Source organism: Antrostomus carolinensis, unplaced genomic scaffold (assembly GCF_000700745.2).
Source record: "Antrostomus carolinensis isolate BGI_N321 unplaced genomic scaffold, ASM70074v2 scaffold6134, whole genome shotgun sequence".
Taxonomy (NCBI): Eukaryota; Metazoa; Chordata; class Aves; order Caprimulgiformes; family Caprimulgidae; genus Antrostomus; species Antrostomus carolinensis.
The window spans coordinates 3,799-19,102 of record NW_010308614.1 but is presented as its reverse complement, the minus strand read 5'-3'; the positions used below and the strand labels follow the sequence as shown (position 1 = coordinate 19,102).

Genomic DNA, 15,304 nt, shown 5'->3' with positions numbered 1-15,304 from the left:
CCCACGTGTTCCATTCACGTGGCATTTACACCCAGTCCCCTGTCTTGACAGCTGTAAAGACCAGGACATGTTGCCAGGACTGGGCCACAGGAGCATGCTCACTTCCTGATTTCCCCCTTTCTCCTGGCTGCCCATCCTTCTGTTGCCTCTGGGACCTCACTGGACTTCTTTGTGAGCATGTTAAATTCACTAATCTGGATGAAACTGTAGTGTAGGTCTGTAGGTCTTGTGACCTTTGCCACCTGATTGTGTTTTGCTACACTAGGATGGGCAGGCCATGAGAGTGGAAAGAGGAAGGTGTGACATTTCCTTGGTTTAGCTCTGCAGGGTGTCACATGTGTCTTTCAGAACGTGGCACAGACTTCAGATTTGGTTTGTCCTGTATGTTTTTCCATAACAAAGCTGTAAGAGATCTGGCCTTTTACAATTGCCTTCCTCTTCTCCCCCCTTTCTTTTTACCTCCATTGCCCCAGTGGGGAACAGGGTGTGGAACAAGCATCTTCAGCTAAGTGAACCAGAAGACAGTCTCAAATACTCTCACATTTTCTATTTTTAATTTCTCTTCCTGAATTTCCACTTACCTACTTGGTGGCACCTTTTTATTTTCATTGCATTTGTTAAGAAATTTGTCAGTCTTCCTTTGGCGTGCTTACTCATGTAAGCCAAGGTCAACCCACCACAAACACAAAGGATTCTGCATTCCAAGTTTGCAAACCACTGCAGTAGAGGGGGACACTTTTACTTGTTCAAATGTTTTTAAAAACATATGTATGCAGTTGCCTTAAACCTGAGCAATTTACGTGTTTATATCTTCAGTTAGCCCACTACATACTCAAAAATGGTGTCTTAATTCAGTGTAACCAGTTTTGGCAAATGCAAGATGAACGGCTAACTCTACTCAAGTTTTAGAAAAGGTTTGGAAATGACTAGAGGCTAATGGCATATCTGGTTTGAAAAGAAATTGCTGAAATTGTCTTCTACACCAGTTTTTAAATCACAGAATCATAGGGGTTGGAAGGGACCTCAGGAGATCATCTAGTCCAACCCCCCTGCCAAAGCAGGTTCCCTACAACAGGTTACACAGGAAAGCGTTCAGGTGGGTTTGAACATCTCCAGAGATGGAGACTCCACAGCCTCTCTGGGCAGCCTGTCCCAGTGCTCTGTCACCCTCACAGTAAAGAAGTGTTTCCTTAAGTTTGTGTGGAACTTTCAGTGTTCCAGTTTTTGTCCATTGCCCCTTGTCCTATCACTGGGCTCTACTGAAACGAGCCTATTGCTCCTTGTCCTGTCACTAGGCACCACCAAAAAGGTCTCAGCCCCATCCATTTCGCCCCTGCACTTCAAGTATTTATTGATAAGATGCCCTCAATCTTCTCTCCTCCAAGCTGAAGAGTCCCAGCTCTCAGTCTTTCCTCATACGGGAGATGCTCCAGGCCCCTAATCATCTTTGTGGCCCTCCGCTGGACTCTCTCCAGAAGATCCCTGTCCCACTTGAATTTATATTGATGTATAGTACTAATTCAAAGTTTCAATCATTGTGGGATGTTATGCTCTACACCAGTCTAAAAACCTTAATTAGTACACAGACACAGAAAACTATTTGTGCCAAATTAGTCCATTTATGTAGAAATCTTTATGCTAACACATACTGTGTTATTTCTAAGGTTCTTAGCAGGGGTGTCATTTGGATTTTTATCTTAATCTTTTTATTCACAACATGTAGAAGCCTGCATATATTATCTATTTAATTGTATTTTTCAGGTGTCATTCTATTTAAAAATATGTCAGATCAATCATATAGGTAACATCTTGCCAGCTTGTAATTCCTAAAAATACATAGTCTGTAAGCAGTTGCTTCTTTGTTTCATTTCCCCTACCCCTCCAGTAATCTTAGTTCATGTCATGCAAGGAGTCATCTTGTACTATGCTGCTTTCATAGAAGGTTGGGCTAAACTCTGCTTTAAACTCTTCAGCATTTTTGAAATTATTTCAAATCATGGCATTGTGGCACATACAGCTTAAAAGCGTGTAAATTATTTTTTCTTCCCTTCAGATGTGTGTGTTCTGAGCCCGAGAAACCTAGCAATGAAACTTTGCAGGTGTGGAGGACAATGAATAAATCTGTGGAAAATATAGCATGGAGTAACCTTACAGTTTCTGTGAGTATCTGAAAGCTATGTGTGTGTATATATGTGTCTATAAAAAAATAAATACCCATGCAGTACTAGTCTTGGTTAAATTTTTTCATCTGGCTTCTTTCTTGATTTGAACCTGGACTGTTTTCTTTAAAATCCCATTTTTGAACTCTCTTATTCTTCCCATAATGCTTTAAACAGTCCTGGTTTGGCTGAGCAAATCAATGGCAGTAAATGCTAATCTCATAAATGTCTACTTGAGGTAGCCACTTTAATCCTGGTAGGCAGAACAGTCTTCTTTCTGAAGTGCAGATGACTACGATGAGGTGTTTAAACAGGAGATTGCTTCCTTCAGTTTCCTGGAAGGGATGAACAAATATTTCTAAGAAAGTGTGAAGATGGAATCTGCAGTTAAAATGTGGTAGCAAACAATCATCAGCTTGTTAGACATTGGTGTAAAACCACAACAGAATCAAAGAAACTACCTAAATATTGTTTGTAAGAAAATAATTATTTGGAAAATTGAAGGTTAAAAGAAAAGGAGAAGAGCTATTTAAAGGAATAGACTTGAAAGCATTACCTTCTGAACTGGGTATTTCACAACAATGTCTGATTTTGTGGGTAGATGAAGAGGAGGAAAGTTATCATGGGGAAGTGATACTGGAGCCTTTTTAGGAAGAAACATTTTTGCTGATTAGTAGCTACTTGGGTGGGATTCAGTTGCCTAAATGCAGCTGTCTACAGCCGCTTTGCATCCTGGCATCTGGTTTCCACCTCCGCCTTTAATGACTTAAATCTGCTGTAGATCTTATGTTGCATTTGCTAGCTGCTTGGCCATCTTAGGCCATCTAAAATGGTAGTAGATATCTGTATATAGGCTCTCCTTGTGTGTGAGCCTAAACTTTCACACTGAAACTAGAAGGTGTTTTGCACAGCAAAAACACTATGAAAAACCTCAGTGCTTTAGTCGACTTTAAGCTGTAGTGTTGGTTTTTTTTTTCTAGGTACCACCAATCGCTCCTAGTCTACCATAATCACCTAGGATGGCAGTTTCTCTTGAACTTAGTTTTTATATTTAGTATTTATTTTATATACTTCATTCTCTTAAACATCTTCAGTCTTCCCAGAGAGACAGAACTGATCCAGAATTTTGTGGTGCTTATAATCAAAACAGATTGTTAACTGGGAGAATTTTTATCATAAGTTAAATTTTCAATAAATTAACCTGTTTGAGGACTAGATTGTGGCAGAGCTGCTTTCAACTATTTGATTTATTGGCTTGTTGTTTCCTTGTAATCTATGTGTCTAATTCTTTGATTTCATTTCAGTGAGCCTTTGGGATAGGGATCATCTTGAGTTTGCGCCTTTTTATTCAAATTCATTATTTATGATGCTTTTCTACTTTACTACTAGGATTTTTTTTTCTTACAGTTGGGTTAATCTTATTTTATAAGAATGTTTTTCCTTCATTGTATCAGGACAAAACAAAGCCAAGAATAAAGAGGTGGGAGAAACTGAGGAGGGGTATGGGTTTTTTTTTAGTTGTTTGTCAGCTTGAAAGTTGATGTCGGATAATCTGCTTTTCTGGACTTAGTCCTCAGTCTTTATTTATGCATTCAAGTTTGTGATGCTTTGAGAAATAGAATGGAAATGAGGTGAACATAAAGTTGTTTCTTGTTTCTTCTTGGGCACCTCCCAGCATTTTGGCATGCTGAAATAATCAGTGATGGATACTGTGGCTTTTCAGACAGCACACATTTTTAGCATTTCAGGGTCAGGTAGTGATGAAGGAAAACCTCCTTTTTAGGCTTGTGAAAGTTCTGAGGTGTGTTTTAAATTGAAAGGCTACAAGTTAGGTTGAATGTACTAAATAAATAAAACAAAAATTTAAGGAGTTTTTCTCTTTGCAGGAATGTTTAGAATTCCATGGTGTGTTTCGTGGATCAGCTTGTAGCCGTCATGGACCATATATTCCAGATGTTTTCTTCTGGTCTGTCATATTATTCTTTACAACATTTTTCCTCTCCTCTTTCCTTAAGCAATTCAAGACCAAACGCTATTTCCCAACTAAGGTAATTCTCATTGGAGACTATTGTTATCTTGTGGTAAATACATAGTGCAACTTAACAGAGCTGATTTTTTTTTTTTTAATTTTACTTCAGAAGTTTTTATTGAGAGATTTCTTTTAAGACAGAAAAATAAATTAAAACCAGAAAATTAGCTAATAATTATGAAAATTAAGACATTAGAGTAAATAAATCAGCTGCTGAAAATTCAGTGCTTACTTTGCTTCCCTATAGTTACAAGATGTTCTAAACATTAGAAGAGCTAAGCAGCAGTCTCCCCATGCTAATGGGTATTGCCAGGTATCATTTGGAGAGATGCTATTGCTGCTGATTTCCACATCTAGTTGTACAGAACAACTGATTGCTTTCCCCAAACTGCTGATGTGTGAAGGGTTCTGAGTGGTTCCTCAAGGGATTACTGTTTCTAATAGAGGCTAATATAATGATTATCCTTGGACTGATTTACATAACTTACTTCTGCTAGCCAAAATAAAGTGATTAGATCTTCTCTAAACTTCATCCCTACAATGTCTTCCTAATGTTTTTTAAAGTCACCTTTGATAACCTGGATCTGTTGCAAATTATCCCCCTCCTATCTACTAAAACATCAAATGTATCAATATTGATTTCAGAACAATTCAGTGATGTTACTGAATTAAGCTGGAAGAGAATAGCTGTGATGGCCCAGCCTCCCAGCAGGGTTGAGAGGACAGGAAGATGAGGAAGGAGTTATTTTAAGTAATTTGCTTCTTGCAGTGGATCATTTTAAATGCAATAATTGGACATACAGTTGTACAGAACACTTACCTTCTGCAACTTCATGCTATGCTGGCAGGCGGCTTAAATTTTAGAATAAAAAGAGAAAATATATGTAATATTCAGTGGCATGATAAAAATAGACTTCAGTATTCATAGGGGAGAAAATTGTCTTTCTATACGTGCAGATTGTAATGATGAAAAAGAAGAGTTAACACAAGTCTTGTCTTTATAGGTGCGTTCTACCATCAGTGACTTTGCAGTATTTCTGACCATAGTAATCATGGTTCTGATCGATTATCTTGTAGGAGTACCTTCTCCTAAGCTTCATGTTCCAGAGAAATTTGAAGTAAGAAATAAAACCTTTTAAAAAACTAACTTTTTAAATGCTTGCAGTTTCATAGACAGTAGAACAATGGAATTGTATAAAACCAGAAATTTGTCTTTTTTACTTACAGTGTAGTTGATGAAGTAATTTCCCTCTTCTGTTTTGGACGTATGTCTCCTCTGACAGAAGAGACTATGCTTTATATTACAATATCACTGAAAAGGAAACATTCTTTTTATGCTGATGAGCAGAAATGAAGGAATAGATTTGTTTTAATTTTTTCCATATAAATGTCACATTCACATGTAACAGCTAAATCAATCTTTTGCTCAAAGCCATTAGGAAAAAAAAACCAAACACATATTTAAAAGACTGTTGATATATTAATTGCAGCTGTTTGCAGCAATAAAATCTACATTTTGTCTTAGTCATTTAATTCTTATTGTCAATGTTTGTTTTTTCAGCCCACGCGAAAAGACCGAGGGTGGTTCATAGATCCTCTTGGAAGCAATCCTTGGTGGACACTCTTGATAGCAGCTGTTCCTGCTTTACTCTGTACCATTCTCATTTTCATGGATCAACAAATAACAGCTGTTATTATAAACAGGAAAGAGCATAAGCTGAAGGTAAAAGTCATTTTCACAAAACTCTCAATGTTGTGTAAGTTAAGTTTATTTTAAATCGGATTCATTCTGCAAGTCTGAGAAACGTTACCAACAGCTACTAAATAAATGTATGTATTGACTAATAAAGAACAAATATAATTTTATGGACACTCTCAAAGTATCTGTCTTCTGTAGTTATCAGCTGTTATAGATATGGTATCATATAAATAGAAAGTTTATCAAATTATTTGTTTGCTTACTTTTACAGAAAGGCTGTGGTTATCATCTTGACCTGCTCATGGTTGGTGTTATGTTGGGGATATGTTCTATCATGGGCTTACCATGGTTTGTTGCTGCAACTGTCCTGTCTATAAGTCATGTTAATAGCCTGAAAGTTGAATCTGAATGCTCAGCACCAGGGGAGCAACCAAAGTTTTTGGGAATCCGGGAGCAGCGAGTGACAGGATTGATGATTTTTGTCCTGATGGGGCTGTCAGTGTTCATGACCTCTGTGTTAAAGGTAAAAGACAGGTTTTCCAAAACATTTGTCCATTTGATTTTGATCCTGTGATTTAGCATTTAATAATGTTACGAAGTTTTATTATGTTAAGTAAAATATGCCTGGACTCATTTTCAAACTGCCTTTTTAACAATAGGTGTTAGTTGAATAGAAATGATAGGAGGAAATGTTAAGCAAATAAAATCTGAGCAAGCTAGAAATGTAGTGAGTCTTGAAGAAAGCAACCTGTGTCCATGTTACCTGATATTCTTGCCAACTATTTTTTAGTTTCTTGAGTCTATGTTAACTAAAGTAGTTCTTCTGTAGTTTTTATGTGAGTGCATAAACGGAGAGAGAAAGGACTGTGGTAAAGATATAAAGTTACTTGAGCTGAAGTAACATAGCAGAAGAAACTGAAATGTATGGTTTGAAAAATGATCATCAGAAGTGACGTTGTGCACTTCTCATTCTTCACCTTATTAAATTTCCTTCGATGTTTAAAGTGTCAAGATGATTTTATGCATCATCACAGTGTAATAGGTATTTTGCAGGTCATATTGTGGCCTCAGTTTACACTCTGTCTCTTAATTTATATCTATAGTGCCCTTCTGAAGACTTTATTGGAAGAAAACCTGTCAGTTCAGTTGGTTTTTTGCTCAGATTAGAGTAAAATCCTTTCAGCTTCTGCTTTGTTGTTTCAAATCTAGTAGTTAAAGGGAGAAGTGGGAAAACAGTCTTTTTCTTGCCAAAACAGCAGATATGGCATAAATTGCTTAATTGCTAATATCTTTAAAGAACTTAATAAAATTCTATTTGAAGACAAATTGTAAGTCATTTCACAAAAAGGTAGCTTCTAATGGCTGTTTAAGTTTAGATAATGGGAATAAATAAACCTATGAACACACAGTTATAGTTCAGTAATTAGAGCTACATATTATAAATTCTTAATAGTTGACCATTTGTATGTGTTAGAGAATGTCTGAAACCAGTAGGGCAGTAGCAGTTATTAAAAATGAGTATTCAGATTTGAGAAGCTCTGGTCGAAAAGCTACGAAGCTCTCAGCTGTATAATGCAAATGATCAGAATTAGAAGCAAAAGTATTGAAATAAATTTATTTTTGCTCTAAAGCAAAAGATGAAAGTGCTGATTGCTGAAGTTAGATGTTTACCCCATGGTTTAACAGCTGATTCTTAGAAATTAATATTTCTATTTTTTATGGAAGCAAGGATCATAGGAATAAAATTACTGCTGTTTGCTCTTTATGAGATGCTTTTCTTTTTCAATGTGAATGGTCGTTACTGTTCAAAAGAAGGAAAGGGAACAGAGCCTTGCATCTTTAGGTTACTGTGGTTTTGTTCCATGTATGGATTTATACTGATTTAATGCAGTAGAAGTTAACATAAATGAAGTATTAAGATGTCAAATTCTCGAGCTTACAGTGAAACCACTAGCTTTTATACATGCACACATGCACAAGTGCAGTAAGGAATCTCTAAGGCTTCCACACTATTTAAATTTCAGTAAAGGCTTTTGTTCAGGCTTGATACCAGCAGTTTTTATTAAGACTTTGAATTGTACCTTGACTGTCCTTTACTTAGAAGCTTCATGAATTCAGGAGCAAAGAAAGCTTCACTAAGCTTTAAATTGATCATCATATTAGAGCAAAATTTAGCCCTGAATAATTATCAAATTTTCATAGCTCAGGAAATGTATTTGCTCCAGAAATGCAAGATTAGTGGTCAAAAGTAAAACTTCATATGGCAGTTTCATGGAGTTGATAGTCTCAATACAGTCCCTATCAGAGAGCCACATAAAAGCAGCATACTTAGCTTTAATAGAAGTCTTGGTTACAACTGAGAAAATTGAATGAATGGGCAGTCAAGACTGAACTATTGTTTTTAATCCTGGTGATAGCCTTGTTAGGTCTAGATTTTTTTTGCTACTCAGTGATGCATATATTTTCTGTATGAATAAGAGCCTCAACGTTTATACATTTCAATTCAGTAAAATATAAAAGTAAAAAAATAGCTTAGTCTGTCTTTCACTAGTATGGACTGCTATGTCATGCCATGTTGATTCCACAGGTAACTGTTTGAGTGTTTTTTCCTCCCCAGTTTATTCCAATGCCAGTTTTGTATGGTGTCTTTCTTTACATGGGAGCATCTTCATTAAAAGGCATTCAGGTAAAGTCTGATTTTAATGAGCAGTTTGCTTTTGTTTAGCACTAAATTAATTAGAAACTGTAACACATTACTTTATGTGAGTAATGATAAAGTTGTCCCATAGTGTCTCAGTAGCATGTAGGATAATTTCCTGAGTGTCATGTTCAGATATTTGTTGTTACCTTATCATGCTTTCACTTCCCAGTTCTTTTGCATTTATTCTTTCAGTAGTGTAGCTGAACAAGAAATTTTCAGGAATATTGTGCAGTTTTGTAGTAGTAATGAGAGGAGCAAAGAAAACCAACAAAATAAAACAGCCCACAGCCCCATCCCCTTGAGTATTCAAGTGTCCTTCATTAGTATTTTATTTGGGATTAATTTAGGTTTCTGGAGTCCCCTAAAAATACTTATTTCCTTCTGGAGGGGAAGAAGGTAGCTAACTGAAGGATGATTTTATTTTTCAATGCAGTTTTTTGACCGTATAAAACTGTTTGGAATGCCTGCCAAACATCAACCTGACTTGATTTATCTACGCTATGTACCACTCTGGAAAGTCCATATCTTTACAGTTGTTCAGCTCACTTGTCTAGTTCTCTTGTGGGTGATTAAAGCCTCTGCAGCTGCTGTTGTTTTCCCTATGATGGTAAGTTTTCTGTTTTACAAGTTAATAATTTTCCAACAACACGTGCGTTGTCCAGGATCTCTTCAGAACATATTTGCTGCCTTAAGAAAGAAGGGAGTGGGAAAGAAAAGAACCCGTAGTACAAATTGTTTGTTTTTGAAACACAATTCATTTCCTGAAAATAAGCAATTTGGTTGCAAATAGCTATTGAAAGTGGAAATTATTTAACTTCATGGTAAGATAAAACTAGTACTACAAAAAGGGGCTTCAGTTAGAAATTCTGAAAGTACTGAAAGTGTGTGTGCATTTTTGTTCATTTAAACAGTTTAATGAAAATGATTCTATTTATGGTTCCCTTAAGGTTCTAGCATTAGTGTTCATTCGCAAGCTCATGGATTTATGTTTTACCAAAAGAGAGCTTAGCTGGCTTGATGATCTTATGCCAGAAAGTAAAAAGAAGAAAGAAGATGACAAAAAGAAAAAGGAGAAAGCAGTAAGTGTGAAAACAATGAAACTAAGCATGTTGTAAATTACTAGAAAATACTCAACAAGACTTAAAAGGATTTTAAGTGGCCTGAGGACCTTATATACCAAATACACTTTTTGAAATTCTTTACTAATGAGATTCAGTGCTAGAGGAACTATTACTGGCAATTATGTTAAGGAAGAGTCACTGTTTCAATGATGCTATTATGGACTACGACTTTTAGTTGTGATTAAAATGAACAAGCAAAGTGGAAATAAGCACTTTTAGCACAAAATATTGTTTTGTCTTTCATCAGGTTAGAAGGAGAGAGAAGGGAGAGGGAGAGAAAAGCAGTGGAATAAGGATCTTTACCCTGCTTATGTTAATCACAAACTATTCATCATATCAGAGACATTTTGCTTGTGTGTGTTTGCAGAGCTGTAGTTAAAACCTACTGCTAGTTACTAGTAGTATAGTAACATACCTTGTGTAACTTCTTCATAAAAGTCTTACCTAACTGTACATGAGCTAGCTGAATTCTTACAGAACTTGTAACACCCTCCTTCCCCACCCCCCTATCCCTTCTACCTGGATAAAACACTTCTAAGAAAAAAGGTCTTAAACTATATCTCCTGTGTTCAACTCCAGTACCTACAGAGAAATACCCCTTACTCCAATAAAAATTAGCTGTCAGCATGAGTTACTTTGATTTCTGCTGAATGAGTAATTTGAAAAACTTTTTACTTGGAATTTGCAGGAAGCAGAGAGAATGCTTCAAACAGGGGACAGTGAAAGTGTGCACCTTGCTTATGGAGAAACAAATTTGGATTTTCCTGTAAAAACCCTAAAATACAGGTATAATAAAATGTTGGTCTTTTAAGAGTTTTTGTATCACATGCTGTAGTTTTCTACCTATTAAGTTGGTTGTGTATGAGTTGAATTAATTTTTTTCCCAAGCTTGTAACTCAGACATGATGAGGAAGTATGAAGATATATCTCATGGTGCTATAGTAGCATTTTTATGTTGCATTGTTCTTTAAAGCTGCATCTTAATTGTAAATTTACATGACCATCTTGAACAGATCAGATGACTCAGTTTCGACCAGCTGTACTCAAGGTGAAGAAGCTTCCTTGGTCAGTTTTTGTGGAATACTTGTGTGTTACTGTGCATGAAATGCTGAGTATTAAGCAACTAATAGCATCAGTTGAGCCATGTGTTTACCAACCACTTGGATTTTTCAGAAAAAGTCTTAAGTGTGTAGTTCTTTGGTTTATTTAAGTGAGGGCTAAAGTCTGTAATTTCTGTGATATAAAAAACCTTTTTACAGGCAGCCATTTTTACTTTAAAAGGTCATTTTCTGATAGTGAATGTTGAGGACAGGATTACCAGTTGTCTCTCTTCCCGAAAGAGAAGTGCTGCTTGGAGGTTTCACTGATGGAAAGTTCCTTCAGCACTGGAAGGCATTTTGTCTCTATCTCCCTTACTGGGGATGTAACCAACGTAGTTGTCAGGCTGAAGCACCTCTCCTGTGAGGACAGGCTGAAAGAGTTGAGGCTGTTCAGCCTGGAGAAGAGAAGGCTCCGGGGAGATCTTATAGTGGCCTTCCAGTACCTGAAGGGGCTACAAGAAAGCTGGGGAGGGACTTTTTACAAGGGCAGTTAATGACAGAACAAGGGGGAATGGCTCTAAGCTGGAAGAGGGAAGGTTTAGATTAGATATTAGGAAGAAATTCTTGACTGTGAGGGTGGTCAGACACTGGAACAGGTGGTATCTGTGTGAAAAACTGTTTTAAGATGTGATGTGATTAAGGCATCATTAAGTGAATGAAATATTCAAATTTTTGTTGAAATAAGTTTTCGGGAGAGGAACTCAACTTGTGGCTGCGTAAATATTGAAAGAAGGCACAACTGATGTAAATGATGAGTGACCATAAGTATAATGCTGTTGCAAGGTATTGAATACTAACCAGGAAGTGTGTTTGTTCTTTAGCATTGATCCCTCTATTGTAAACATATCAGACGAAATGGCCAAAACCGCACAGTGGAAGGCTCTTGCCATGAGTACTGAGAATGCCAAAGTAACCAGAGCTAACCTGAGGTAGCTATAATTACTCATGCATTTTCTAACTGTGATCTTGTGTTTAGCAGCTAATAACTGTACTTAGATTTCTTGAAATGTATCTCAAAAAAATGAGCATACATGATTTGGTAATCTGCACTGACTTTACTTTCGAGGAACTTGAATTTGAACTTAATTTTTGCTCTTTACTCTGAAGTTAAAATTTCTATGAGAAATTTCAATTATTTTATTAAATGTAGTATTAAAATTATTAAATTACTCTTTATTTGCTTAATAACAATTGTATACTGCTCTGATGGGTTTAGGGTTTCTAAAAGCTTTACTAGAGTGTCTATGATCATGGGAATTGTTTGATACTGAACATTACAAATGCTGGTGGGAATAAAAGAGATGTCCAGCACTTCCATTGTTGTTTTACGCTGCCCTAGGATCTGCCCCCTGTGTTTGTGGTTTGGTTGGTTTGTTGTTTTTCCCCAGCTCATTTTTAGTATCTAAAAATTAAATCTTATCTTCACTAGATATGAAACATACTTGAATGAAGTACAGGACAGATTAGGAGTCCTTGGTGCTACAAAAGTTTCCTGTAAGCTAATGTGCATCTTCTGTGGCAGCTAGGGGCCTCTTTATCAGTGAGCTCCCCATCAAACAAGGAAGTCTGTGTGCAATGGATCATTCTGCTATTCTATCCTAGTTTCTTCCCAGTCTGGCTAAATCTATCAAGGGAGATGAGCCAAATCCTGAATATTCACATGGAATATCCCCAACTTCCTGAAAGGCCTGTAATTTGTAGGGACTGGTATCTGTGGACTGTTCCATTACAATGCTCTTGCTTAGAAGTTTTTATGTCGGAAAGAGGGGAGAATGGGCCTGGTTGACTTTGAAAACTAAGCTTATGCAATCCTGCTGACTGTATGTGCATCTTCTTGTGGTTGATCCCTTTCAGCCAAACATGTCAAAGGAAGACAGGTTTCAGCAGTATCAAATTGTGCAAAACTACATCTCTGTGGAAGAGTTGGTGGTGAGGGAATGTTCATACATAAATTGTCCAAGCTATTGGGTGCTGTTTGGCTTGCATCATGGAAACAGCAGTAGTGATTGGCCACTTAGCCCTTGTATATGATCTATTTATTCAGCGTGTACATTGCTACAAACTAGGTGTGGAAATATGCTTTATTTTGACAAGACAGTGGGTCAACCAAGGGTGAAGAAGGAGACAAGGAGAGAGCTTGGAGGTGTTGTAATAGGAAAAGCTGAAGAGACTCATTAGTGGAGGGATCATTCTCAGTGAATCTTCAGCCTGTATTGTTTAAACATTTTAAAATGTTGAAATAAATGTTTTAAACATTTAAAGAAATATTTTTAAAAACTTTAGTACCACACGAGCTAGACTGTCAGGAAGACAGATAACAGAGGCATTAGGCAGATAACACTATGTGTGTCTGGTATATCCTTGTGTTTTAATAGTTTATTGTCTTTCATGTTAAGTTCTCAGAAACCTAGGTTAAGGTAGTATAGAATTATATGCAGGACTAGTAAATTTGGCTTCTGACGTGTTATATTTTGCTGTAAGACATTTCCTTTTGATTCCATAACACGCCCTGCTTGAGATCAGTATGATAAAAATTGCATCTTGGAAGGGAACTTGCTAAAACTACAAATTGAAAATAAAAACCACTCATGCCAGAAACTAGCTCTTTCAAGAGGCTGCCTGTTACTGCATGAATCTGGAAAAATGTTAGAAGGCAGGATTTTCTTGAACCTTAACTCAACTGGTTGCTGTTTTGGAGTATTTGCTACCCTTTCTTCTATTATGGGTGCTGGAGAGATTTAGAGATGTCACCACTGCTCAGTAAAAAGTAATTCACAGTAAATTTTTCATCTCAGTTCCATTAAGGTTTTTTTGTGTAACAGTCTTCATTTGATAGTATGGACAGGTATTTAGTGCTGTGGTAAAAATGATTCCGTAGTCACTGCTATTTTCAGATTTATAGGTTTCAAGTAGGATGCAGCTTGAAGCAAGCAATTGGAATTCCAGACATGTTGTGAGGGTCAGCACGATTACTTAGAAATCTTGTCTTTTTAAAAAAAATTATTTTCTAGATTGCTTGTTCTTTTTCACTCCACTATCTGTCATATTTTATAGACTCAGCAGAGTCCAGGCACACTTACATTTTCTAAGGAATTACAGAATTTTTTCTATTCGCATGAATTTCTAATACTTTTTTTTTTTTTATTCCTTGAAGAGCAACTCCACAGATGTGTTCTCTCTTGTAAAATTCATGCCCAGAGAATCCTTCCTCTCATGCTGTGCCAATTTCTCTTCTTCTGTCCTGTGACTGCCTTGGACATTCCTTTCTGTCCTTAGATAAGTCACTGTTCAGGTGCCACCTATGTCTTAAGGGTTTTCCACTTGAATGGACACTTAGGCAGATTTCTAAATGTCCTCTACTGTTGTTACAAGTGTGGTTCCCCATTTTGCAAATACTGAAATGTTTCCGCAGTCTTGTATTGTGAGCAGAATTGTTTCCTTGCCCAAGAATTAAGCAGTATTAATAATATCGCTCGTTATGTATTTTTGATTATTTTTAACTAAACAGTTTTTTGGATTTTCTCTGTGGTGTGTATGTGGCTGTTTGTTCCACACCCTGCTCCCCCCCCCCCCAAGTTGTTCTGCAAAACAATTTAAAATCAATTGAATAAATAAAAGAAGCAGTGGGACTGGAAATGGAATTTATAGGTGCGATCTTGGTGATTTCTTTCTTTAAGCTTATACTTTTCCTGTGAATAGTATTTAACAATTACTGGAATGTAATAGAAATGCATCATTAAAAATGTATTTACATAAATACTTTCGGTGTTCGTAGTTAGGTAGAAAATGTTTGAAAGTTAATCTTTACTTAAGTGAACCAAACCTTATATTTCCTTCTTTACTTTCAAACAGCACTGAAAAACCAGAAAGTGTGAAAATACATGTGGAAGATTCACCTGTTGTGAAATATGTGGATGCTGAAACATCTTTATAGAACTGAACCAAGGAGAATCGCCTGTATTTGTGTGTGTATATATATCACTGTAGGATATGATACCATTGAAGTGTAATTTCCAATTTAAAGGAGCGACATGTATTTAATTCTGACATTTAGGGCACTGTAGATATGCTTGCATAATGAGAAGATTTTCCTACAGATAAGATTAGTGGTAATCACACTTCAGCTATTTATTTTATCAGAAATTTTATTTTCATTTTTAAATAGGAAGATTGTAACGAATGCATATTATTTTCAATAATCAATATTTGCATAAAGGTTAAATCAGTTTTTGCTGATCATTACTGGTCCACATTGCTTAAAATTTCGCAATACATCTGTTTAATATGTGCGCTACAGAAGTTGGTTTTCCACATAGGCAATTACTGCTTGTTTTTGCAGGGTATACTTTTTCTTTTGGTGATTTCAACCCTAAGTCAGGTGATTAGTTAATCCTTAAAATACATAGATACCCAGTTCTGCTGCTACTCTTTTCTTTTTCTTTTTTCTTTTTTTTTTTTTTTTTTTTAATTTTAAATTCACTCTTGGTTTTTTCAT

The 15,304-nt window shown here is 36.3% G+C and overlaps 1 protein-coding gene across 3 annotated transcripts in view; it reads left to right on the top strand.

Annotated features, from left to right (window-relative positions):
* SLC4A7 (solute carrier family 4 member 7) overlaps positions 1-14,753 on the top strand; it is a 42,274-nt gene extending 27,521 nt beyond the window's left edge. For 2 of the 3 annotated variants that reach the window (XM_010165822.2, XM_029084457.1), the window contains 11 exons: positions 2,054-2,159; positions 4,046-4,207; positions 5,193-5,306; positions 5,750-5,911; positions 6,159-6,410; positions 8,505-8,573; positions 9,022-9,195; positions 9,536-9,667; positions 10,398-10,495; positions 11,631-11,738; positions 14,662-14,753. In XM_010165822.2, coding sequence (XP_010164124.2) covers positions 2,054-2,159; positions 4,046-4,207; positions 5,193-5,306; positions 5,750-5,911; positions 6,159-6,410; positions 8,505-8,573; positions 9,022-9,195; positions 9,536-9,667; positions 10,398-10,495; positions 11,631-11,738; positions 14,662-14,743 — 1,459 coding nt within the window. In that variant the 3' untranslated portion in view covers positions 14,744-14,753. The remainder of the gene's footprint in view (positions 1-2,053; positions 2,160-4,045; positions 4,208-5,192; positions 5,307-5,749; positions 5,912-6,158; positions 6,411-8,504; positions 8,574-9,021; positions 9,196-9,535; positions 9,668-10,397; positions 10,496-11,630; positions 11,739-14,661) is intronic. The other variant, XM_029084458.1, reaches the window with a different exon arrangement.
* Positions 14,754-15,304: the final 551 nt, after the last annotated feature.